Source organism: Physcomitrium patens, chromosome 1, assembly GCF_059467195.1.
Source record: "Physcomitrium patens ecotype Gransden chromosome 1, ASM5946719v1, whole genome shotgun sequence".
NCBI lineage: Eukaryota > Viridiplantae > Streptophyta > Bryopsida > Funariales > Funariaceae > Physcomitrium > Physcomitrium patens.
This window is the reverse complement of record NC_143410.1, coordinates 20,086,939-20,111,772: the sequence shown is the minus strand read 5'-3', so window position 1 is coordinate 20,111,772 and position 24,834 is coordinate 20,086,939. Positions and strand designations below refer to the sequence as shown.

At 34.7% G+C, this 24,834-nt stretch overlaps 3 protein-coding genes across 11 annotated transcripts; 2 read left to right on the top strand and 1 right to left on the bottom strand.

The window, feature by feature from the left end:
• The first annotated feature begins 9,114 nt into the window (after nucleotides 1-9,114).
• LOC112278799 (arsenate reductase 2.2) lies at nucleotides 9,115-11,566 on the top strand. Of its 6 annotated transcripts, XM_090252689.1 has the most exons (5): nucleotides 9,239-9,382; nucleotides 9,778-9,847; nucleotides 10,322-10,460; nucleotides 10,628-10,783; nucleotides 11,048-11,566. In XM_090252689.1, exons 1-5 carry the CDS (start codon nucleotides 9,376-9,378, stop codon nucleotides 11,156-11,158), a joined length of 483 nt encoding a protein of 160 aa, XP_090108815.1. In that variant the 5' UTR covers nucleotides 9,239-9,375; the 3' UTR covers nucleotides 11,159-11,566. The 6 variants fall into 6 exon arrangements, with proteins under 6 accessions (XP_090108816.1, XP_024368349.2, XP_090108809.1 ...); XM_090252690.1 differs by lacking the exon at nucleotides 9,778-9,847 and having other exon boundaries at nucleotides 9,115-9,382; nucleotides 10,628-10,754; XM_024512581.3 differs by lacking the exon at nucleotides 9,778-9,847 and having other exon boundaries at nucleotides 9,115-9,382.
• Nucleotides 11,567-12,875: 1,309 nt separating this feature from the next.
• LOC112281277 (uncharacterized) lies at nucleotides 12,876-14,517 on the bottom strand. The gene is made up of 3 exons (XM_024517605.3): nucleotides 14,040-14,517; nucleotides 13,597-13,948; nucleotides 12,876-13,479 (listed from the first exon to the last, which is right to left on the bottom strand). Exons 1-3 carry the CDS (start codon nucleotides 14,251-14,253, stop codon nucleotides 13,134-13,136), a joined length of 912 nt encoding a protein of 303 aa, XP_024373373.1. The 5' UTR covers nucleotides 14,254-14,517; the 3' UTR covers nucleotides 12,876-13,133.
• A 5,505-nt stretch (nucleotides 14,518-20,022) lies between these two features.
• On the top strand, nucleotides 20,023-24,111 carry LOC112289036 (serine/arginine-rich splicing factor SR45a). Of its 4 annotated transcripts, none has more exons than XM_090252675.1 (7): nucleotides 20,023-20,198; nucleotides 20,945-20,967; nucleotides 21,145-21,231; nucleotides 21,494-21,611; nucleotides 21,718-21,867; nucleotides 23,191-23,245; nucleotides 23,504-24,111. In XM_090252675.1, the coding sequence occupies exons 1-7, from the start codon at nucleotides 20,196-20,198 to the stop codon at nucleotides 23,701-23,703; spliced, it is 636 nt and encodes a 211-aa protein (XP_090108801.1). In that variant the 5' UTR covers nucleotides 20,023-20,195; the 3' UTR covers nucleotides 23,704-24,111. The 4 variants fall into 4 exon arrangements, with proteins under 4 accessions (XP_090108801.1, XP_024389726.1, XP_024389735.1 ...); XM_024533958.3 differs by having other exon boundaries at nucleotides 23,492-24,111; XM_024533967.3 differs by having other exon boundaries at nucleotides 21,488-21,611.
• The last annotated feature ends 723 nt before the right edge of the window (nucleotides 24,112-24,834 follow it).

Here is a 24,834-nt window from a genome sequence, read left to right as displayed (position 1 = left end):
ATGGAGGCACAAATATAACACCTCCTAGGCCAAATAACTACTTTACAAGGACAAATAGAAGCCTCGAGGATAAAAGAGTCAACATCTGTTAGGTTGAAATTGAATAAGCCTAATAAATATTCTAAGACTTTAAAACAAGAAAATGTATATCAATGGTTCTTTAATATAAAAAAATACTTCCAACTATCCGAAACAAATACCATTGAAAGAATTATATATGCAGCTATCTATTTGAAAGATGTGGCAGCCATTTAGTAGAGACATCAAGTTCAAAGTTATGGAACTTAAGGTAGATTTTGTAACAAAGAGGAGTTTGAGACCGAATTTAGGAATTAATTTTGGCCTATCAATGCAAAAAAAATAGCACATGATCAGTTGGCAAATCTTATATAAGATAGATTGGTACAAGATTATGTCTTCCAATTCAAGTCCCTACATCTCCAAATTAGCAATTTTTTGGAGGCAAAGATGATGGATCAATTCCTACGAGGTTTGAAACCTAGGGACTAGGAAGAGCTAGAGTTAAGGGATCCACAAAGAGTCAAAGAGGGAATTCAGATTGCAGAGATAATCAATGCTATAAATTTCAAAAATTATGGAGCACAACCTATCATACAAAGTCTTATGCCATTATCTAATAATATGGCATAACAACTAATAATAATGAAGATTGATGTCCTACAATGATCATTATACTATAAAGATGACAAATATTGGTGCAAAAAGGATTGTATTTTTATTGTTGAGAGTCAAGCCATCAAATTGGAGGTTGTTCAAAATATCGAAATTCAAGTACCAACAAGATAAGGTGAGTTCACAATCTTGAAACTCACCAAGTCAATAATGAGTCAAAGCAAGAAAACAGGACTTCTCAGTAAAGGCATTGAAGGCTAATACTATGGATAGCTACTATCTCTCAAAGACAAATGGTATGGCCTTAGACAACTATAAAAAAAATTGATTGGTGCATCTAACAAGTCTACTAAAACGACAACCATGTTGAGTGCTTGTAGATTGTGACTCTATAAAAAATTGCATCTCAATTGAAATTGCTGATTGGTTTAGAATTAAAACTAAGGTAATCAAGAGAGGAAGTATATACCTTGCAGATGATTGAGAGAACATCTTGAGTGAAACATGTAAAGAAGAAATCTTGACATTTACAAATGTCTATATCTTAAGAGAGATTTAAGGTGACAAACCTAAAGTATGATGTTATCTTTGGTATGCCATGGTTAGAGATGAAAAATAAGCAAGTTGATTGGGTAGCAAGAACAATCTCTTTTAAAAATAGAAGATACAAGGTGACTCTTCATACTTCCACATCAAGTGAAGATGAAAGACAATCTTCAACCAAAGACTTACTTATATGGACGATCTTTATGAAGAAGCAAATACAGCATGAGCAACCGGTATATATGGTGGTTTTAAATCTTACGTCGATGGTAGAAAAGATAGCCAAAGGAGTAGATGGACAAAGCAACTCATATGGGAATATCATGATGTCTTTCCAACCGACCTATCTAGTGGCATGCTTCCTAATCAAAGTACCTCCTTTCAAATAGAACTATTGAATAAAGCAAAACTAATAAGTTGACCAATTTATTGTCTAATACTAAAAAAAACTTAAAGAATTATGAAAAATATTAGACAAAAGCTTAGAGAAAGACCTCAATTAAAAAAGCACATTACAATAGAGAGTACTTGTACTCTTTGTACTCAAAAAAGATAGTAGATTTTACCTTTGCATCGACTTTCAAGGCCTCAATAAGCATACTATTAAAAATGCATATCCACTTCTATGCATAGATGATCTTTTTGACCAAATTTGAGGTATGACCATCTTTAGTAAATTAGATCTTCAAAGCAGCTATTGGCAAACACCTATTGCAAGAGAGGATGTGAAAAAGATGGCATTTTCTATGCGCTATGGATATTTTGAATGGCTGGTTTTACCCTTTGGCCTCATCAATGCTCTAGCCTCTATTATGAATCATATGAAGATATTATTTTAAAATTTTTTGGACACGTATGTAATTGTCTTCATTGATGATATCCTTGTATATAATAAAATCTATAAAAAGCATAAGCAATACTTATAAGAAATGTTATGTCAACTATAAAATAGTCGCTTTTATTATAAGCAATCAAATTGTGAACTTTGGAAGTCTAAAGTCACTTTTTGGAGGCATGTGGTATCTTCCAAAGGTATGCATATGAAACAAGATAAGGTAAATGCAGTAGAAGATTGGCCAACTTCCAAAGATTCTTATAAAGTTTGCTCATTTTTAGGCCTTACTAAATATTATTGCCATTTTATTTGGCAATTTACTCACAATATTGCCTCATTGATAAATCTATTAGAGAAAGGTGCTCCATTTGAATAGAAACTAAAGCAACAAAATACCTTTAATAAGTTGAAGGATGCACTCATTATTGCTCTAATATTATAATTGTATGATCCTAATCTTCCTTGTATGCTTGACATTGATGCTTTTGACTTTGTTATTGAAGTAGTCCTTCAATAAGACTTTGATAGACGCCTTCAACGTGTGGTGTATGAATCACGTAAGCTCAGAAGGGTAGAGCACAATTACTCTATACATGATTGAGAGCAATTAGCGATTGTATATACTACAAAAGTATGGTGACACTATCTATTGGAAAAGCTAGTGGTTGTTTGAACTGAGCATTGACTCTTGCTATATGATTTGCATTTGAAAAATATGAAATTGTGACATCATTGTTGAAAAGAATAATTGTAGTTTTTTGATATTCAGCTTGAATACAAGCAAGAGCAATAACCTACTATGCAAGACAACTTATTATGGAAACCAAACTTAAAAGACGAATCAAAAAATAAGATAAAAGTTGCTATAATTAATAATATCATTTTAAATCTAACAAAAAAAAGAAAATGGAAGGAAGCTACACATTAAGATGCTTATTTCAAGATGGTTAGTAATTAACTAAAAGTGGATAATATATAATATCGAGGTTACATTCTTAGTGATGGCTTGCTCTATTTCAAAAAGTAGATTTATGTATTTGACAATGCTATACTCCAAATGTACATACTTCAAGAAGGATATGACATTCCAATATCTGGACATTTGTGATGAGAGAAAATTATAGAATGGATTTCAGGGACATGATTTTGTGCAAGTTTGGATTATAATATTCAAGCCTTTGTACGCTCCTATGAATCATGTCAATGTAATAAAAACATATAATATAGTATCTTCTAGACTACTACAGTCAATTTTTCTATCTATGACACATTAGAAGTAGATGACTATGGATCGTACTATGTGTTTGCCACAAACGCCTCATAATAATATTCTAATTGTCGTCTTTATGAATTGATTCTCAAAGCAACTTAACTTGGCTACGATGCACTCAGATATTGATGCCTCAATACTTGTATGAATTTTCTTTGATATTGTCTTTCCTTACCATGGATTATCTCGTGTCATTATTTTAGATCAAGAACCATGCTTCATGGGAAGTTTTTGGCAAGCCTCATTCAAGCTACTAGATATAGGACTTATCATGTCTATAGCCTTCTATCTCCAAACATATAGACAAACAAAGTGGGCAAATCAGACCTTAGAAGATATGTTGCAGATATTTATAGTTATTCATCATAATGATTGAGATGAATATTTGACACCCTTAGAGTTTGCTTACAATGATAGTATTCAAGCAAATATCGATCATTCATCATTTTTTTCTTAATATCGATTAGTATCCAATTATGCCAGTAACTCTCCATGCTTCCATCGATACCAACAACCCAATAATAAAAGATTTATACAACAGCTTTCAATGGCCTTAGAAGAGGTACGGTACTACCTTTTTACTACACAAAATCGACAGAAGCAATATGCGGATAACCACTGAAAACATAAAATCTTCAAGATAGCAATTAGGTGTTACTCTCTAATGCCAACTTGCCACTTGCTACATCAACTCAAATTCGTAAATTAGCACCTTGATGGCTTGGACCTTTTCGTATTTTTGTAATGATTTCTGATGTCGCATATTACGTCAAGCTTCTGCTACATATTTGAATCCATCCAGTCTTCTATATTTTGCAACTAAAGGAATTTCATACTAAGCTAAAGTACTTTTTAGATCAACACCAACTACCACGACCACCAATTGTAGTTAATAACCAACAAGAATATGAAGTGGGTAGTATTTTGGACCATCGCTACTTATGTTATGGTAGTAGATGTCTACAACTTCAATACAAATTTCTTTGGAAAGGTTATCTCATTGATGATGCAACATGGGAACCTATACAATACCTCAGCCATTGCCAAGAGATAATTCGAAAATACGATTGAGGACAAAATAAGGACGTTCTATATTAGTAGAAGGGGATTAACTATAATAAGATATAAATAAGATATTTGTATAAGGATAGATAGTTAGAACCATAGAAGTTTCTAGAATTGGGGTTAGATTAACAAACTAGATAGGATCTATTATAGAATATTCTAAAAAAATTTAAGATAGTTATTAGGATGGAACCTATCATAGAATCTTCTAAAAAAAGAATTTTAAGTAATTATTTATATGAGGTCTACCACCTAAGAACATTCTAGAAAGTCCAAGGTTATAGAATAAGATATAAATAGGACTGGCGATGGCCTTTTGGGGCATTTAGTCAAATATGGCTTTGAACTCTTTTTCTTAGTAAAATTTGGTTTTGTATTTTGTGTTTAATTTTATTTTGTTCTATTTCCATTTGCTCAATTTTGTCTTTTATATCTTATTTCATTCAGTTCCATTTAATTTTATTCAAGTCTATTTTATCCTATTTTGTGATGAGGCTTTATATTGTTGTGGATTAAAAAGATCTTGGATTTCTGAGATAGACCAATTATATTTCAGACAAAGTCTTTGTTTATAAAACAAGCTGATTTTCTTGAATCTAATAAGGCAAAGACTTTGTGATTTTTAGATTATAAATACACATCTATTATAAGATAAAGTGAAGGATTTAAGGAGAGAATAGAACCTTTAGTAAATGTTGCACATGATTCTAGATGCATGATTCTAATTATAATTGGAGATTTTTTTTTTCAATGTATTATCTTTGTAAGCAACCATGCTCTTCATTTTGTGATTGGATTTTTTTTTTTGAAGAATGTTAAGCAGTGTGCTTAGCTTTTCCACAATATAAATACAAATCCTCTTGATGATGTTGTCGTATTATAATTTTTTATTATATGTAAAAATTAACTAAAATAGATAATATATTTATAAGTATTGATGTATTTTAAAGTGGTTAGTAGGTTAATTTAAAGAAAGTTGTAAGAAAATTTATTTTGATATTTATTTATGTTTATTATAATATTTAAATTATATAGGATTTAGATATTTAGTATAAAATTTAAGGAAAAGATTGGGGCTCAAAGATGAAGATTCAAACCTCTAAGAAGCTTATTAGGAAGAATGAAAGCAAGATATTGATGGATGAAGGCTAAAAGTAAAGATCTTTATCTCTATTGGTCAAAGGCTATGCCCAATAGGCATTCAGCAGGCTGTCCGCAACCATAATAAGGATTTTGGCGACTTCAAAAGAAGAATTTGAGAATCAAAAGCAAAGATTATAAAGGTTTAGGATTTGGACTATCATTTTTGTATAAACTTTAGAGGATTTGGAATTAAGATAATGAACTTATAGTCATTTGAAGCTAAGATATCTTTCTAAAAGATACTATTGTTGTTTTGAAGATACGAGGAATTTTATGATAGATTTTGGAGATTGAAAGAGACAACCACAAAGACAATTTCAAGATCTATATCTCTAATGAAATAATTTTTTCTTTTGGAGTTTTTATGAAGAAGTTATAGAGTATTAAAGATAGCATATGTAATTCAAAAGTAATAAATAAGTTGTTTTATTGATAGTAATGATTGGAGCCATATCTTGAGTTTTCAAGTGAATTTTTAGGTCAAAATTTGTAGAAGTGTGTGTTACTAGGTTAAAAAGCTAAATATCAAAATTTTGTGGTATTTGAATATTTATTTTGTGAGATATGAAGAAATTTGCACATAGGTATATGTAAGCAAGGATTTGAAGCTATTGTTAGGATTTTGGCAATATCTCAAAATTTACAACAAATTTGTAGTTGGAATTTGTTGTAATAGTTGTTAAAAGTACATCAATACTTCATATAAAATTTAGATTTGTTTGGATAGTCCAATCATAAGATATGAGTTATTGATATTTGAAAAAAAATTATGTAAAGGATATACAAGATTTTATTATATTTTTATCACATTTTAGTGAACTTTGCTAATTAAGGCTTATGTATTAATATAATTGCTCTTATAGAGAAATTTTTATGTATGAAATTGGTATTTTTTTTTTTTATCTTGAGGCTTGATTGAGCAATTAATAATAGCCAGAAGTTTAATACTTTCTTAAGGCAAATTTTCTCTACTCCAACAATATTAAGTCTTTTCTTCTTCAATATAAGGTTTAAAACATATCATATCAATTTGCATTTGTTGTGGCTTTGATGAATAAGTTTTTAAAAAACTTAAGAGCTTTTGTCATTACTTGAATTATTCTTGATGCCTTTCAAATAATAGATTCTTGCATGCAATGGCTTGAGCAATAAATTATTCTAAAGAATTTGTTTTTAATATTTCAATAATAAATATTTAATGTTATTCTAAAATTCATATTAAAATTGATTGATAAGGGCTTTATTGTTTTGGTCCATGTCACAAGCAAGGCTTTGGAATTCAGCAATATATATGGTGGCTAATTGTAATTCTTGTTATAAAAATAAGTGCTTGGACTCTATTACTCTTGTTTAATCACTTTTTTGAAATGTGGCCATAAATACTTTTAGGAATAAATTCAAATTACAAAATAGTTGTGAATATTTTTCTATCAAAAATATAAATAAGAGAGAGCACTTCCAAATAAAAGTGTATTTATAAATCCAACTTGAGTAAATCCATGAAGATATTGAAAGGATGCAACCTTAGATAGAGCTTGACTTGTTGTAGAAATATTCAAAAAAAAATTCTATCAAATTTCTTGAGCATACTAATTCTTGTCTCTTTTGTGCTTCTAAAAGCAAGACTTCTTAGATTTGATTATGAGGTCAATCTACTTACTTCCTTCAATTGCAGAATTTTTTGGCGTAGACTTTAGACTTCTTCCATATGCATAGAAATAGTACTTTTGTAGTTGGTGATGATAATAGGTGAAATTTTCATCCCTAAGAGTATTGACAAGCTCATGAAGATCTATAATAATTACAAATTTATTTTCACTTTTGTCAAGTATAGCATCCATGATTTTTTCTTCTATTTTAAATAACTTAATAAATTCAAAGTCAAATTAGAAGAGGATAATCTACAATCCCTAAAATTAAATAAGAATTTCTACAAAGATAGGTAATCTATTCTCTTTAAAGAAAAAATCAATGCTAAAAAAGTCAATGTTAGTTTAAAATGGATAGTCCACAAATTTTGAAATACAACAATAGAAGTGGGATAATTTACTCACTTCTAAAAACAAGACAAGAACAATCAATTAGGACTCTTGTCGATTTGTCAAGAACAAAAAATCAAAGAAGATATGTAAACAAGTGAGAAATGAATCAAAGAGAGATGATAAAGTAAAAATAAGAAAATAAATATATTTAATAAAAAGCTAGGATGGCTATTGCCAAAGGCTAAAAAATTAAAAACTCTTGAAGCTAGATTAGAAGCAAGAAAGGGATTGACAATTGTGAAGAAAACTTCATTCTTACTTCTATATAATCTAACTGAGAGGTATGTGGCAATATTCTATAGGACCTCCAATACATGTCCAATTTATGAGACACATATCTTAACTTCCAAAGCAAGTTTTGTATATGCATACCACATTCTTAGCTTGTACTTTAAGCTACCAATATATGTAATATGTAGCTAACTTATTGGCCAAGTTTTTAATCTATCAATCACCTATAGACATGTTTAAAGATAAAATCATATTTATGAAGCTTCTAAGAAGCTTGTCTATAAGATATTATTAAATTAACTTATTTTTACCTACATCTACGTATTTATATTATGTAAATAATTATAGGTATGTTTGTGACATCATTACGATACTTGAAAAAATCTTGGCTTTGCATGTTTTGATAATGCTATTATCCATCCAACTATAAAATCTAAACAACTTATTCATTTGTTTGATTATTTTTTTGCATGCTCACTTATTTAGTTTATGAACCTATAATCAAGTCCAAATAAAGATAAATGAAAAAGAGAACTCTTAAGTGCTTATAGTAGAAAGAAGACAAAGAAAAAAAAGTACCTAAAGAAAATATAAAGAGGGAATCAAAACAAACAATGAGGTTATAAGTCTATATCATTGTTCAAGCTATATACATTAGAACCAATCAATGGAGTTTCCAACATCAAATTCCACCTCTACTGTTGATGCAATGTTGGCCAAACTCAATTCTATTAGTCAAAACAAGAGTTTTGTCCAACCAGGTGCCTCACTTGCTGCTACAAAGGTGATGAGTAGGGAAATGGGCTAAGCTAACCTGTCCACAAATAACAAATCCACTGTGAGGTAATCATCTACGGCCCCAATGTGAAAAAAAAGTTCCGACCAACCCTCCCAATCTGGAAAAAAAATCAAAAAAAAAAAAAATCAAAATTGAGAATCCACCACATGAATAGATTGAGACGTGAATAGAGAGAAAACCCTAATACACGCATGGGTTCCACGGTCACTTGCCCAACATGGATGTTTTCCGCCAACAGAAGCTCAACGTCACGAACAGTATGGTTGGGGAAGATGCCCTTTGGTTGCGAAGAAAGGCGAGCAAGCGATTTGCGTGGGATGGCAAAAGGAGAGACAAAAGGGATCGAAAGTGCTCTCTGTCGGAGGAAGCCTCGGAGTGCTGGCCCGCCTCTGCTTGATTCCCGCGGAGGAGTTTCATCAAAGTGAGCATGGAGTCTGAACAGTGGTGGACAAGGCGGACCAGCATGCCTGCACATCTATCTGTTCAGCTATAAATATATGTGTATACATATATATATGTATATACATAGATATGTGCACGTCATTTCGTGAGGGAAGGAGCAAGTTCGTCTTTTTTGTGTCTTTGTTGGCTCGCCTTCACGTCTCCTCTTGAATGTACATCTGCTGGAAAGGGAAACGGCGTTCGTCCGTGCGTTCGAAGGATACCTGGAAGCCGAAGAGCAGCAAACAGGAAGGTGTTCGTGCATTCAACTGCGAGAGTGCTGTGGCGGCTATGGCGGGCCTGAACTCAACCGTATCGTTTGTTTCCGGACAGCAGCTCGTGAAGTTGCAAGGGCCGAAGATCGCAGTGGTGGATGTTAGGTCAGTACGTTGTGCCGCTTCTGTGAGAATTGGAGATTAGAGGATAGAGTGCGTCGGCAGTGGTGGGTACGTCATGCGATGCTTTTGTATTTGGTCAGGAAGCGGATTGATTTTGGTACACGAAGGGGACGAAATTGGCAACCTTTGTGAAGACTCTGAGGTTTTAATTATTTATTTTGATGTTTTTTGTATTTTTGGATGTGGCCGAGGTTTAGGTTTCTAGTGCTCTGTGATCAAATTCAATTGGATGTCAATACACTGTTTTATGGTGACTGTTTAGTCGAGCATACCATGAGGCTTATGAAACTTCTCTAATAATAACTTAATGAATCAATTTATGGGATTTTGATTAACGGGGTTGATCTGGGACATGGCTGTGAGCCTGTTTGGAGAAGATAGCGATTGTGATCACGATCTCTTTTCTCTGAGGTCGAGCACTGTTTCCGCTCACTTCGCCCCTAACAAGTAAACTAAGATTCATCACAACCAAAAATGTACGCAGTGAGGCTGAAGCATCATTTTTGAGATGTTCGTGAGTAGGTATTGGCAGCGATTGCTGTGGTTACAATGCGTATTCTTCTTCTTCTTATTATTATTATTATTATTATTTGTAGTCCTTCTATATACATGTTCTGCACAATCATGTTGCATCGGCATGCTTTCTGTTTTTCCCTTGCTAATGCCACGTATCTGCTTCAGAATTGGCTCTATAGATTTTTGTCAGTAAGGGCTTATCAGCGTACTGCAAACATCATGAGGAAGGCTTATTATATTTCAGAGAAGTTAGAAAACTAATTTTCAGATTGATGAATAAATGAATTGGCATAGTTTTGGAGTACCAAATTGAAGCTTTAGTGAAAAGGATACCGCTTCGTTGAAGATGTGTATGAATTGCGATCTTAGAATCTCAATAACATCTGTGTATGCTTTGAACGACAGGGACGAGGAGCGTGCTTTTGATGGACACATAGCAGGCTCTATGCATTTTTCCAGTAGCACTTTTGAGGAGAATCTTCCGAAGTTGATCGAGGAGGTTAAAAACAAAGAAACCGTAGTTTTCCATTGTGCTTTCAGCCAGGTGAGTTTCCTTTTTTTAAAGAGTTTGGTGACATAATATGAAGTGCGGTCATTAGGATTGCAAAGTACATCATGCTCAAGCAGTATATGGTGAAGATATTTCTTGTGATTAAACAGTAGAAGATTTTTTTTATCTGGCTACACCCTCACAACATCTTCCATGTGCAGGTTCGGGGCCCCACCTGTGCGCGAAAACTGAGTGAGCATTTGAACAATGCAAAGACTGAAGGAAAAATTGAGAAAGTTCCCAGCATCGTGGTTCTAGAACGGGGCTTTAATGGTTGGGCAGAATCAGGTCGGCCTATCTGCAGTTGCCAGGACCTTGTATGTACTCACGCTGCATAGCTTGAAGACCATTATATTGTACTTGATTGGTTTGCACTTCTCTTTGTCATTCAGCCCCGGTCGATTGCGTCTTTCATGAATATTCTTTTATCAGTACTTCAATGCTAAAAAAGTTGGATATATTGTTTCTGTACAACTTTCGTGGGAACACCATGCTATTTTAGGCCCTTGCAGTTTTCTTTTGGAGACACACATTCGATTCACGTAATCGGCTTAAAAGAATGTTTTTTCGTATAAATACAGGATAATATAGACTCTCCAAGAAACCACATCGTAGAGTTGTTTGTTGATCAGCGAACCTGTTTGGTCGAGTTTGCTACACATCACAGATATTCCGTCATGAAAAGGTCATGAAGAAACATGTTCACGACGTGGTAGCATATTAACGGAGGCATCCAATATCCATGTGCCACTTTAAGCTAAAAAATTTCAAGTAGTTCGGAAATTGTTGCCTCTAAATTGGCAAATGAAAACACAATTGTGGGTATCTCAGTAGACAAATGAGATTGAGAATACGATTTTAGAAGATGCACAATCATGTTTATAATTGAAAGAGGGTTAGGTTCCAAAAAAATGAAGAGAGGATCTAACTTTTGAGAATTGCTATGAAGAGGCATAAATTGAAGTGTATTACTCCAAAACAAATTTACCATTCTATTTATTTTAGATTTTTAGTTTCTACAAATATACAATTGTGATATAAAAATTCCACTGCTTGTTGAAGTTTTAAATACTAAGAAATTATTACAATTTTTTGTGTCACATTTCTAGTTGGTGACAATGCTTATTTATTGTTTTGGACCTACTTATGCACATGATTTAAACAAATAAAATAAAAAATTATATTCATAATAAATTAAACTTATTTATTTAAGTAATTTTTTATTAAGATTATTTTATAAATAAGTATGAATAAAACTTTAACATAAATAGTAAATAAATAATCTCACAATATATATTTTAAATTTATTTATTCATGTTGAAACACTTTGTTCTCATCATATTTATAAATAAATATACATGCATATTTGATATTTAAATTTGTCCAAGTACAAATACTGCAAGTACAGTTGTAAGACCACATCTTAAGTATATAAGTATCTTCCACTTTTATTTAGATTGATAGGAAACCTAAAAGATTTTTTTACCTTCACCAACTTCAAAATTTTATAATATTGCAATTACTATATTTTTGGCCAAAATTTTAGCCTCATTATAAAATTACATTTTTACAAATCTTATAAAAAATTCTAACTTTAAAAAAAATATATGCATATTGGAATAAATACAATTTTTTTTAGTATTTAATTGGTTATAATTTTAGAACTTACTAATTTAAATCATTTTGTTAGATTCTATTATGCTAATAGACATTGCCCTTAATATAACAAGGCTTGTGTAATTAATTTTTAAAAGCCAATCAATCTATATATTATTTTGAAAAATAAAAATAAAAATAAATCAAGTCTCCAACCAATCATACAAATTTTATAAAAGTAAATAAATAAATTTTCATTTAAAAAATCTAATTGATATTAAATTTTTATATGATGTGCATCTTCTTCAAATACATAGAATTTCATAATGGAGCATTAAAAGAGGCAAAAGGATTGGGTAACATTCATTGACAACATATTTGTGACTTAATTTCTTCCCCAAGAGATTGACCCTCTATTGATGCCCCATTTTGGAATTTCAAAACTGCCCTAAATAGAATATCCAATAGAAACGAATGTTGAACTTTAGCATTGATTTTTTCCAAGAAAAATGTCTAGGAAATAGCATTGTACACATGTGCTCAAGGAGTCCACAAAAGGGTGAACTCGCTCTCAGAGCACCAGAACCGAAACCAGCAACATGGGTGAAATGTTCAACATCAAACCACATATCAAAGTTGGAGAAGTTATGGGACAGTATATAGAATCCCCCCCCCCCACACACACACACACATATATATATATATATATATATATATTTGTTTGTTTATACAACAGAAATATTAGCTTCAACCTTGTGGCGTCGCAACAATGGACAGGCTCAAAAATTGAATCAGTCACCAAAATGCAAGGAATTGTATGGCTCTGAGACGGAAGAGCACAATCGCCATGAGACGTGTTTTTTATAAAGCTAGAGTAAGAGAATAATTGCAATGGAAATACTAGGCAGTCGAAGCTGCTGAAGTAACAACACTAAAAAACAATGCCATCTTGCCCACTGAATAGGTGGTAGCAGGGATTGAGAAAGGTCTGAACCAACTAATTAACTGTTTTAGTCTTGTGGGAACGAGCTCAGAGAACCCATATAGGAAAATGCAACTAACTGCAGCTGATCACCACTTGCAGGGTACGAGCAAGCACTTGCCCTTGCCGTAGCCGTTGTTGGCATTCCGAAATGCATTCGCTTGAGCTGACTTTGCTTTCCATGAACCGGACAGTGCCTTGGAGAATTTGGCCTTGATTCCGCGCGGAGACATATAGAAATGCTTGTTTGTTCGGGAGTTGAGAAGGGCGGTTATGGCCTGGCGGAGAAGATCGTCACCTGTGAGAAGACCCCCCGCAAGCGGCTTATTGCCATACTTCTTTTGTGCTCCTCTACCGAACACACGGCCGACTGAGGTTTTCCATGGTGATAAATCCTTGGGCCAGTAGCATCTGTAGTCAGGACGGAGCCAGTCCCTGCGCGAGCGCAAGGAATTTGAGTCAATTTTTTGAGCAACACATTTGTTTCCTAACAATTCGATAACACGCAGAAGTCCAATGAACCAATCACATGGAGGGGAAACCTTTACGTACAGATATGAGCAAGTTGATGGGCGTCTGTTGGGAAAGGGGACCGTGATTCTTCCACGCGATGGTCGGCTCTTCTTAGGGCAGAATCCCATCGGCCTTGCAGGTTTGTAGAATAGAGGATCCGCTACGTAGAACGCTTGAAACAAAAACTTGGATTTCAAGCTGATGGCTCTACGTCCCCCTCCGATGATGTTGCAACTGCGATCCGAGCTTCCATCCAAGTAAACTGAACATCCGGACAGATCCTTCTTGCCTTTGAATTGCACGATGAAATCTCCGAGGAAATTTGTTGATGTTCTGGCGTAACCAACGACTCGACCTGACCAGTCCTTGCATTGCACCGAAACCTTTGCTTCTGCAATCGGTCACAGCAGGTCAGAACTCACATAATTGGACTGCAAGCGACAAGCAGAAGTCCTAACGCAATTGTGGGGGAGGCGACATACTGCTCATGGGATGCGCGAATGGGAAGACTTTATTCTGAATGCATCGATCGCAGAACACCTTGCCCACAATGACAGCAGACCAGTTGGTGAAGTCCTTGCGATCGGCTACAAAAACTTTCGTTTGAGCAAACGCATGACCTTCAGCTGCTGCTCCTGCAGCTAAGAAAACGCAGACCAGTATTGCCAGCACCAGATCAACCCCGACATTCTTCATTATGCAACAGCTTCAAAACACACCACAACAATCGACCAGCGATCGAAAGCTGCCTGTCGCCTGCAGCCACGCACTTCAAGCTTCTTCAGGGGAACAGATCACGACAATCGACAGACCGAAGACTAGATATCCGAGGTCTGTCCAGCGTTTGCGAAGTCCACAGAGCCTTCGTGAATTGCACAAACCATGCGATCACTGCAGCAAGGCTTGAGCATGTGGCAATGAGCGATGGAAGCAGGCAAGGTGTGATGAGACGTGGATGGGAAGGGGGATATATGGAGGGTCCGAGCGGGGTGAAGCTGCATTGAGTTGGCTTCGGTGGGAGTGGGTAGTGAGCTATGAATGTTGAGATTTTTGCTGGCAGGGGAGGAAAGGGGAGGGGGATCGATCGGTCGGCGGCGGCGCTATGATCTTGTGGGGTCCAGGTCCCGTTGACAACAGCGCCGCTGGTCCCGTCGAGATTGCGAGGTCGCGATGTGTCAGTGCCCACCGTCGGCATTCAATTCGATGGGGACTGCTTCTTCACCGCTTGCTTGCTTGCTTGTGGGAGCGTGCGACTGTGTGCTTGTGCGTGTGCATGTGTCTGTGTGAGTGTTCGAAGTGGCAGGAGTAACTGGATTCCGTTCTTGTTGTTGTTCGTTGCCACATGTGGGAGTCTAGATCGGACATAGTTCTGGATTCACGGAGTGTAATGGTTTGTGGATACAGAAAGACTCACTCCCACTCTCTGATACTAATAATAAACCTGCCAAATATGTGCATAATTATGTTTTCTGTATATGTATATGTATGTATTATATATTCCAATATGAACAGTAATATTATTGATAAAATGCAAAGGATTATATATATATATATATATATATATATAGATGAGTAATTCCGGAAATCAAACAAATCTACCTTCAATTTTGAACAACACAACCCATAACTATCGTAATGCAAAACTCGCCTTAAAGAATTTAAAGCTTAGTGAATCTATTGCTCTGATTTTGAGGTTTGAACCAGTAGATGAGGGATTGATCATTGATCTAATTAAAAAAAATAACAACATCCTCTGAAGCCCAAGTATTCTCCTCCAATAGTTGTTTCCTTTTGTAATCACCTCCAAATCAATTTCGTCCGTCAAGCTTCTGGCAAACCCAAGGATATGACAATGTAATCTACAAGAGCTTAAGCAATCACAGCAAATCTTATATTTATTTATCAACTGATACTGCATTCTACTTGTTGAGAATGAACCACCACCACACTCAACTCACCAATTGACCAGATGCCAACATTTCAAATTGTTACGCTTTTCAAAATCTCAATTCTATCGTTCACTGTCTATTTTTTTATCTTAAGGCAACTCCGCTTCAATGTTGCATCACAGCATTAGTTTCTCATGAATGCAATACAAACAAACAACCATCATGTTCTTGGATGTGTATTATCTGCAACTTTGCACAGTAGGGGAGAAGTGTGGGAGTCCCAAAATTTCTACCAAAGCTAAGTGGGTATATATTTAAAAGTTCTGACCTCTCACCTTGTCCACTAAGTATAAAAATCCCTAAATTCTTTGCTATATGTTCTTAACATGAAAGTAAGACAAGGTTCTACAACAACCAATACATTCAAAACAACTTCACATGTCATCAAAATCAACACATTCTAGTAAAGTTGGAAACACAAACAATATTTGTTTAACACAAAGCAACAACCTGAGGATCATCCCCCTTGTACTACACAACCAATCCTTTTTATTATAAAGAGTGAGGTCTGCTCCATTAGTTCATCTGTAAGGGCAATGTCATGCAATTGGGTTTTAGCAATATCCACCTAAATAAGAAGAAAGAAAGAAAAATTATAAATACATTAGAAACTACAAAAAAAATCATATTCAAAATCATAATTAGAATATGTTTTGAAATTGATTACTTTTTTCATTATATGTTTTTGATGGAAAGGCCATGTCTGTTAAATTAAGTAGCTTATAAAATATTAATTATTTTTTTATAGTATCGTCAAAATTTGATTTTTCAGAAGCTTTAAAATTACAAAAATAATGAATGTATTTACAAATTGAAACTGTTAAAAAAAACATACTTAGTATTGTTGAGTAGGGTACACGAGTTTCAATAATAAAAATGGAATTTAAAAACTTAAATCTGTTTTTTCTTGTTGTATAGAATTAATTCTCGTAATATGATTGAATTTTATTAATATGCACTTGTTAAATTTGTCTATGTATTTAATAATATTTCTTCATTTTTGATATACTGAAAGCCTTATTTCTGCCACTAAAAATAATAATAAATGAAATAAAAATACATATATTATTATTTTACTATCACATAACCACGAGTTTCAAGTCAGTTAAGTTATCCCTTCCAAAAGTTTCATTTTAATAGAATTTTATTTCTGAATTCTAATGAATTCATATTAATAATTTACCTACCATAATAATATTTATATAGCTACGTATTTCATACATACTTCTATAATATATTTAATTTGATAGGTGTGAATCTTCGTTTATTAAATTAAATATCAATTTCTATATTTATATGATTTTTTAATCTCAAAAATAAGGGCAATTGAATCAAATCCTTTATTTCAATTTGATCTGAAGAGGAAAATATTAACATGTTCATTTGCTATCGTTTTGCACATTCTAGTAATTAAAAGCTTGGTTAATTGAACAAGAAATTATATTAATTAATATTATTTTATTTTTTTGTAAAATGTGCCTGAAATTTTGGATGTTTAAAGTTTATGAATTGAACTACAAAAAGATAAATATAATGTGATGGACTTGGACTATTTAAGCTTGAAATATATCAGATTTAAACATCAAAAGAAAAACTGTGCAAATATAGTTTTACTTTTAATTTAGAAAGACCAACTTTTTTCAAATTTTTTTCCTCCAATATCCATTTCAGAATCAACAAAATATTTAAAAATAAAATAATAACAAAGGATTTCAAGATGAAATAATAATAGTAATAATAATTTTTAAAAATTAAAAACAGTTGTAAAATTTGCATGTTGACCATTTCAAGCATTAATATCAAGTGAATGCTATTGCATAGACAAATCTTAGTACAACATTTGAATGAACTCCATTGTCATTTTTGGTAATTAAGTATGTATATATATATACACATACATACACATGTCAAAATTTTAAATATAATACATTGAAATCAAGCATCAATGTAAACTTCAAGATATCAACTCCATCAGCGCCACATGTTGTTTAAAACAGTACAATATATTTTTCCATCTTTGTTTCCTTAGCTAGGCTATATTTGCTTCTGTACCAAGCATAAAGTAACATTCTGTGTGTATTTAATTGAATTCAAAGAAATTTAAACCAGGTGATTTATTTGAAGAAACAATTTTTTTTGCAATGATTTAATTTGGTTATATATATATATATATATATATGTGTGTGTGTGTGTGTGTTCCAATCAAAAAAGCCAATGAATGTACTTTTTAACTTCTTAGTAGGAATTTGGTTCTTTAAAAAATACTGTAAAACTAACAACTCACATCTTTGAGGGTTGTACTTGAGTTTTGCACAATGATGTTGATTATATTTTGATGATTTTGGACCTTGACCTTTTTGGAAAAATGAAGAATTCAATGCATAACTTTGATGTCTTATTTATTTATTTCTTAAAAGAGCTTTACAACAATTTAAAACATGTTTTAAAAATAGAATTGACACACTAATATTTTCTAACAAAAGAATCCTTATAACGTGATAATAATTTACTACCAGATAATTATAATAATCTGTATATATATATATATATATATATATATAGAATCCACTAAAAAAACTTAAATTGTATCTTCTTTAAAATAAAACCAGAACTTGATATTTATACATTTTACAACCATGCTTTATTGGTAGTTTTAATTTTGGATGCAATATTTTAATATAAAAAAATGTTGTAACTTGGTTTCAATTTTAATTTTTCAAAAAACCACTAATCTCTTCTATATAAGAATGCCCTCCTTGGCAAGCATTTGGTTCTCTAGCTGCACCCACAAACTTATCAGCACACACATAAGTGTACACAAGATCACTAGGAGTACCATGGCATGTCCTCTAAGATTGTATAAACAATGACTCTTCATTTTACACCATTTTTTACCTAGAGACACGAGGTCACACTCAACTCAACAATTTAACACAAACCAGAAGCTGATGTCTTCAAAACAGATGAACAGGGCCATCAACCACCTCGTAATCTACAAGACCCTTCTTTTAATATTTCCCACAATTAAAGCAAGCTTGCAATTAGTACCCAACTAACTCCTGCAAACCAATATAGTAGGTGAGTTGTAAAACACTACATCCAATCCAAATATCAATGGGTTTTATAAAGAACCCTAAATTTATGCAAATTGGGTACAAAAAGGAAACATAGTACAGTGACATTCTCATCTAAGATGCCTATGATGACCACAACATATTATTTGATAAATGTTGTCTATTTGTATTCACCCTCATCTCAGTTCTATTGTCTGTCGTCACTGATTTCTTTCCATGCCTGCAAGGACATCTTACATGTTTGCATACCCTTGTTTTTTTTTATTGATTGATGGGAAGAGCTAACAAAATTGGCCTTGGACAGTGATTGTTTCTAAACCTGTTTACTTTGATTTTTAATCTTTAGTGGTCAATGATTTGTTCATTCATTTATCTATATTTGTGGTTGCTGTTGGTTGTGCAGAACATTGTCTCTACATGAAAAATTGTCTTAGAAAAGTCACTCAATTTTTTATTTATTCTTATTTTTAAAAGAGGCAAATCTGGAACTTATATCTCTTCAGTGGAACAAGTTATTGTTTGTTTTGTTTTGTTTTGTTTTTTTTTCTTCAAATGTAAACTTGTTGCCCTGTTCAAAACCATTTGAAAATAATGAGTTAATCTCTAAATTGCTGCGACATTAGAGTGTTTTATACATCTTTACATTTCCCCCCTGCATTTCTTTTCTTTAGTTGTTGCATTGTCCCTTGCACAGAAAATGCAATATGATATGAGTTATTTTTTATTTATCTTTTGCTAAAAGGAGCTTTTAAACATGTTTTTTTTTTTTTTTTTTTTTTTCTGATTTCTTAAAATCTGAAAATATTTATTCCAGTGCTATACTCGTATTAATACAATACAAGTAAAAACATATTCATTAGTTTGTTATTTTAAAATTATATTCAAAATATTTGAAATCATATTTGCATTACATTAGAAATAGATAAATAAATATTTGCAGTTAATATTTGGTAAAGAGTCTTTTCAGGACCTTAATATATTAACCACCATCTACAAAGAATATAATACCATGTAATCAATTCTCATTACAAATATACGTATATACAAATACATATACACACTTGTGTACGGACACATAGGCATACACAAAAACTTTTTGAAAAGTGTCTTGTCACTGCAATTACACTTAAACCCATTTGCATTTCTTATTTTATTTTCTAGAGATAATATACCAAAGAAAAAGTTTAAAGATGTTAAGAAATCTATACATTTTTCTTATCATTACTAAAATATTTTAATAAAAAAGCAAACAAAATGAAAAGTCCTTATGTAGAATACCAGATCCTTGGAATACGTCCACAACACGAACAAACGTCATGTAACTCGCGGCATACGATACGAACTATAAACTACCCACGGAATACGAAACGCGTAGGTAGGCAGCGGCGAGCTTGACCCTACAAAGCCTGTGTCTGCGAGGGGACTTCGAGGGTTAACTACATTATGCTCCTTGCTTCTCTTCGCCATCTCCTCCTCCTCCTCCTCCTCCTCTTCTACTTCCTCTAACTCTCTTGCCCTTGACTCCACTCGGTCACGTTTCCACTTCACGCCGGACGACTGTTGCGCGGCTTCTTCCTACTGGCAAAGCGGCGCTTTCTGATATCCTGTTGACATCATGGTACGTTCGGCGGAATCGTCATCTCAAAACCCTAAGATGTTTTGTGTTTCTGTGTGTCGTGGTCCTGCCTTCGACCTGTCTACGGCGTGTGCGCCGTGGCGGTTTTGGATTGGTTAGTGTTGTCTGAATGTGTCCTCGGTGGCAGTCATCATTGCGTTTTAAATTGTTTTGGATGGTCTTTGTTAGGGTTGTTTGGTTGCGGTTGTTTGCTTATTTATTTTTGTTTTCTTTTTGTTGATTATCGGTTTTTAGTTCGTTGCGCATCTTCGGGTCGAGTTTGTTTATTTTCAATAGAGTTTTTTTTGTGAAAAGTGTTCGTTGAATGGAACCGTCGGATTTTTTAGTTTGCGAGTCTTTATGTCCAGTATATCTTTGTTGTTGTTGTTGTTGTTGGAATATGACTGATTCGAAGATCTTACACTTCGTGGTGCTGGTGGATCGTGAGGATTAGTGTTCATGTAGTTTCTTCATCGGGTAGGGACACGTACTCGTATAATCTGTTACATAGGTTTGTGGTTTCCAATCAGTTGTTTGTGTACCATGTGTACCGCCACCTAAATCTAGCTCATTGAGGTCTCTGTGTGGGAGCTCTACAGTTTATGCACTGATCGAAGTCACTGGTTAGGGTTTTATTGTGGTGTAATTGTTACCTCCTGTGTGAGGGTGAGGGGTGTGAGGAATCGACACATGTCCTACTCTACGGTAGTATTGCCTTACACCAGTTTGATTTTGTGATGGTTGAGCAGGACTCTCCTAGAGGACGCAGCAGGTACTAGTGCTGTTTTTTTTTTTTTTTTTTTTTGAATTACTAGTGCTATTGTTTTTGAACGAGTTTGTTAAAATTATCTTAGGTCTAATTTACAGCATTTAGATACTAGATTTGGCAGAAATGTGTATCGTTATCGTAATCACACAGCCTCATGTCCTTTCTGTTTTCTTGCTATAGAACTCCACCTTATCGTTATTCGGACTCTCCATCTCCAAGACGCTCGTCTCGTGGCCGTTCACGGTCCAGAACTCCACCTTCAAGGAGGTATTACATACGGCTCCTGACTCCTTTTTCAAGACGACCTGTCTCGACCGTGTTGCACGGCAGATGTCGGTCTACAGAATCAGTCAATTGTTATTTTCTTGATGCGGATGATCTTTCTGCCCCCCCTTTTTTTGTTTTTTGCTTTTTTGGTATACATATTGACGTATTCCCATGAACTACTTGGAATGTGCAATTTTTATAGCGTTGAACACGTCTCTAAATGGTGAGTTATCTGTATATCCTGAGCTTTGCGAAGGAACAGGGACAGGTCGGATGTAAGGGAGGATGCCACTAATCCAGGAAACAATTTATACGTTACTGGTCTTTCTACTCGAGTAACAGAAAAAGATTTGGATGAACATTTCTCTCGTGAGGGAAAGGTACTTGCCTAAACTGGCTTTACCAACTCTTAATGAAAGGCCCTTTCTCTTAACAATTACTTGAATGTTTATATTCCTAATGCTACCTAGGAACATCGTGTTTCAGGTGGTTGAATGCCGCCTTGTGGTTGATCCTCGTACTCGGGAATCTAGGGGTTTCGGCTTCGTAACCATGGACAACGCAGACGATGCTGATCGCTGTGTGAAGTACCTCAATCGCTCGACACTTGAGGGGCGTATCATAACGGTTGAGAAGGTGAGTTCTTAAGCCGTGGAGTTTTCCTGAGTGTGTCAGTCCACCCCATTGTTTAACACTTTCTTGCTTCGTGTCGAGAAGAGCACATTGAGACTCTTCAAGTCGTATTATCAGCTGCTGAATACCAATGAGATGAGGTCGGGCAAAATTTTTCACTGGATGGCTAATGGCTCTAGAATGTGACAATCATACCCGACATTGAAGAGTAAGTACTAAAATTTCTTACAGTAGTGCTAATGCGATTCCGTGTATTCCTTGAACCTTTTGGTCGACCAGAGAATATTCGACTATTGTGGCAGTCAACTTTCCAGTGGTTTAGATTGTGCGACCCGGTGTGCTTTAGCGAGTTTGCAGTCCACTACGAAGTTTGTGCAGGGAATCTTAATGCTGGTTCACTGAGGCAATCGAGTCGCCAATTTGGAGCTTTGCATGCCATTCTCACATCAGATCGCAATTCACTCGTTTTTGTCATCGAATCGAAAGTAATATTCAAATGTCAAGTCGATATGATCAAAGCTTGATGCTGGACTCTGCTTCAGCACACTCCTTTTGCATCCTTTCAAGCCAAGCTTGCAATCCTCGGTTGATGTTGACGGCAAGACAGCTTCAGTTGTTTGCCTCAGTCAGATCAAATTTGCATCAACCACTCGAGTTTGCCATGCTGGTGGTGCTAAGTCTCAGCGGGCCAGTCAACCCCCAAGCCATTGCACAAGTATAGCATCACAACTACTTCTGCAACAGAGTTGTCCAAATTGTTTCAACCCAATCTGTTATATCTCCTCCTCCAGTTTTACGAGTCCCTGCGGGTCATTTGTTCTTTGAGGTGGGTTGGGGCAGCATTTGCTTCAACTTGGATGTTATCGCCAGTCACTCCAGTTGGATGACCTCCTCGTTCCCCACATGGTCTTACTATCTCCTTGATTATAGTACAGTTTGTTTTGTTCAAGTCCCGATAAGTCTATTTAACATGACCTACTTCTCAGATGCCTGACGGCAAGATTGGCTCAATTTTATTACATTTTTCTGTGCATGCTCATGTATGTTTCTGACCTGTCTCTTGACCAATTCGTCTTATTCGTCCATAGATGTCCGCTGGCTTATTTAGCTCCTACCAAATAGATAGTGTCGTTGACATTTTGCAACGTTAGTCTAAGTAAACCATGTGATTGTTTTCACTATCCAGTGCTAGTTTTGAAAGTCTCGACTCACATTTTAGAAATCTTAAATTTGAATGCTGTGAGCAGATTTACGCTAGTCTCGTCGAGGAGAAAGGTTATTCCCGTTTATACTTTAGTATCTTGATTTGGACATTTTGATGTGCAGGCAAAGAGGAAACGAGCTAGGACTCCAACTCCTGGGGAATATCTTGGTGTACGAGGTGTGTATCTGAATTACCTTTTTTGATAATAGTGGATAGTTACGTAACTATTCTAGGTTAATTGATGGTCTAGTTTGCACTTGAATGGATATACTCGCTTTTTTTGTTTTTTTCCTTTTCTCCGCAGTCTTTGCTTGGATTGCGTTTTAGGAGCATTGCTGTCATGTGGTGGGTGTTGATAAAACGCCTGGAATGCTTGTGAGAGAGTGGTGTCTCCTGATCTATGCTCATTTCTGACACTTGTAGCTGCCGTGCAAGCTCACTCGCGTGGTTACGGAGGAGACTATGGAGGACGAAATGGAGGCAGAGATAGCTACAGTGATCGTCGTGCTCCACGGTACTCACCTTACCGAGGTAGAGATGGTCGGGACAGAGAACGCTCTCCTCGACATTCTCCATACCGCGGATATCGTCGTGAACGCTCCCGGTCACCGCGCTACTCACCATACCGTCGTTGAAAAACCTGACGATGCCTTGGTCACGTGTATATCTGTCCCAGGATTCTTGCGACGATGAGTTCAGTTCGTTCACTAAATGAAGTGCAGCGGTTGTGTGTAGCACTCCATCTTTATGTGAAGATGTGTTTTTCAGTTTTAGAAACTTCCTATTTCCTTTTGAAACGGGATTGCTTCTGTAGCAGTCCCCCCTTTTTTTTTTTTTTTTTCTTTTCTTTTTTCTTTTCCTGAGGAACGGTAGTTTGTGATAACGATCATTTTGATGTCTTTGTCGGGCTTGAATGTGCTTTTGTTAGTGTGAAGTGGGTTTTGCGCATGAATGCTACAATCCTTTTATTGGATCATTTTGTATGTGGTAGTGAATGAGTTTGCAGAAAGTATTGTAATATACTAAGACAACTGTTCAATTTATTGAGACTATTGTGATTTCAAGTAAATGGTTGCAGGACCAGAATTCCATGTAGAATACCCTTAATTTTAATCCTAAACTCATCTAGCGCTTGACAAAAAACGATTGATTGATTGAAACGGTGGCTAGAAATCTGTTGTGGTCACTGTCCAGTAATAGGTACTAACCGTATACATCTCAATTACTTAGATAACAATTTTTTCACTGTCGTATATCCATTTTCACTGAGTTCATCTGAATTAAAATGTAAATAATATAAATATGGCTGCCCTGATTTTCTGGTTTGACAATGATATTATTGAAATTACCTCTTCGCTCCTACCGGCCTCCTGTCATCTTTTCAACGTTGAAGGGACAGGAACGACAGGACCTGCTCTTCAGTAGGTTACCCCACCTTTAAGTTTCTTGCGACTGTGTTAATTAGTGCAGACTGATCGTGGTTTACTGCGCAGCCAACGATACATTTTATGAATTTTTTATTAATTCTTGAACAACTGCTTTGGTGTTTTGGTGCTCCCAAACCCTGTTGACAAGGTGTTTGGGTCTTTGCAGCCATGTAGTGTTTTTGTTCTATTAACGCATTGGGTGTACTCCTACTGCGACTTTGAAAAAAACCAAAAACAAACATTTAACAAACATTTAACAAACATGTTCACATACAGTTAAAAGAAAGTTCGCAAACTCATTATTACAGTATCCATGTTCTTTACTTGCATTTCAGTATT

Coding starts and splice junctions, on each gene's coding strand:
- LOC112278799 (XM_024512581.3), top strand. CDS start 9,174: ATGTACATCTGCTGGAAAGGGAAACGGCGTTCGTCCGTGCGTTCGAAG. Junction 9,383..10,321: donor ATCGCAGTGGTGGATGTTAG/GTCAGTACGTTG, acceptor TTTGAACGACAG/GGACGAGGAGCGTGCTTTTG. Junction 10,461..10,627: donor TCCATTGTGCTTTCAGCCAG/GTGAGTTTCCTT, acceptor TTCCATGTGCAG/GTTCGGGGCCCCACCTGTGC.
- LOC112281277 (XM_024517605.3), bottom strand. CDS start 14,253: ATGAAGAATGTCGGGGTTGATCTGGTGCTGGCAATACTGGTCTGCGTT. Junction 13,949..14,039: donor ATTCGCGCATCCCATGAGCA/GTATGTCGCCTC, acceptor GACCGATTGCAG/AAGCAAAGGTTTCGGTGCAA. Junction 13,480..13,596: donor CCATCAACTTGCTCATATCT/GTACGTAAAGGT, acceptor GCGCTCGCGCAG/GGACTGGCTCCGTCCTGACT.
- LOC112289036 (XM_024533953.3), top strand. Junction 20,968..21,144: donor TCTCCTAGAGGACGCAGCAG/GTACTAGTGCTG, acceptor TTCTTGCTATAG/AACTCCACCTTATCGTTATT. Junction 21,232..21,487: donor AGAACTCCACCTTCAAGGAG/GTATTACATACG, acceptor AGCTTTGCGAAG/GAACAGGGACAGGTCGGATG.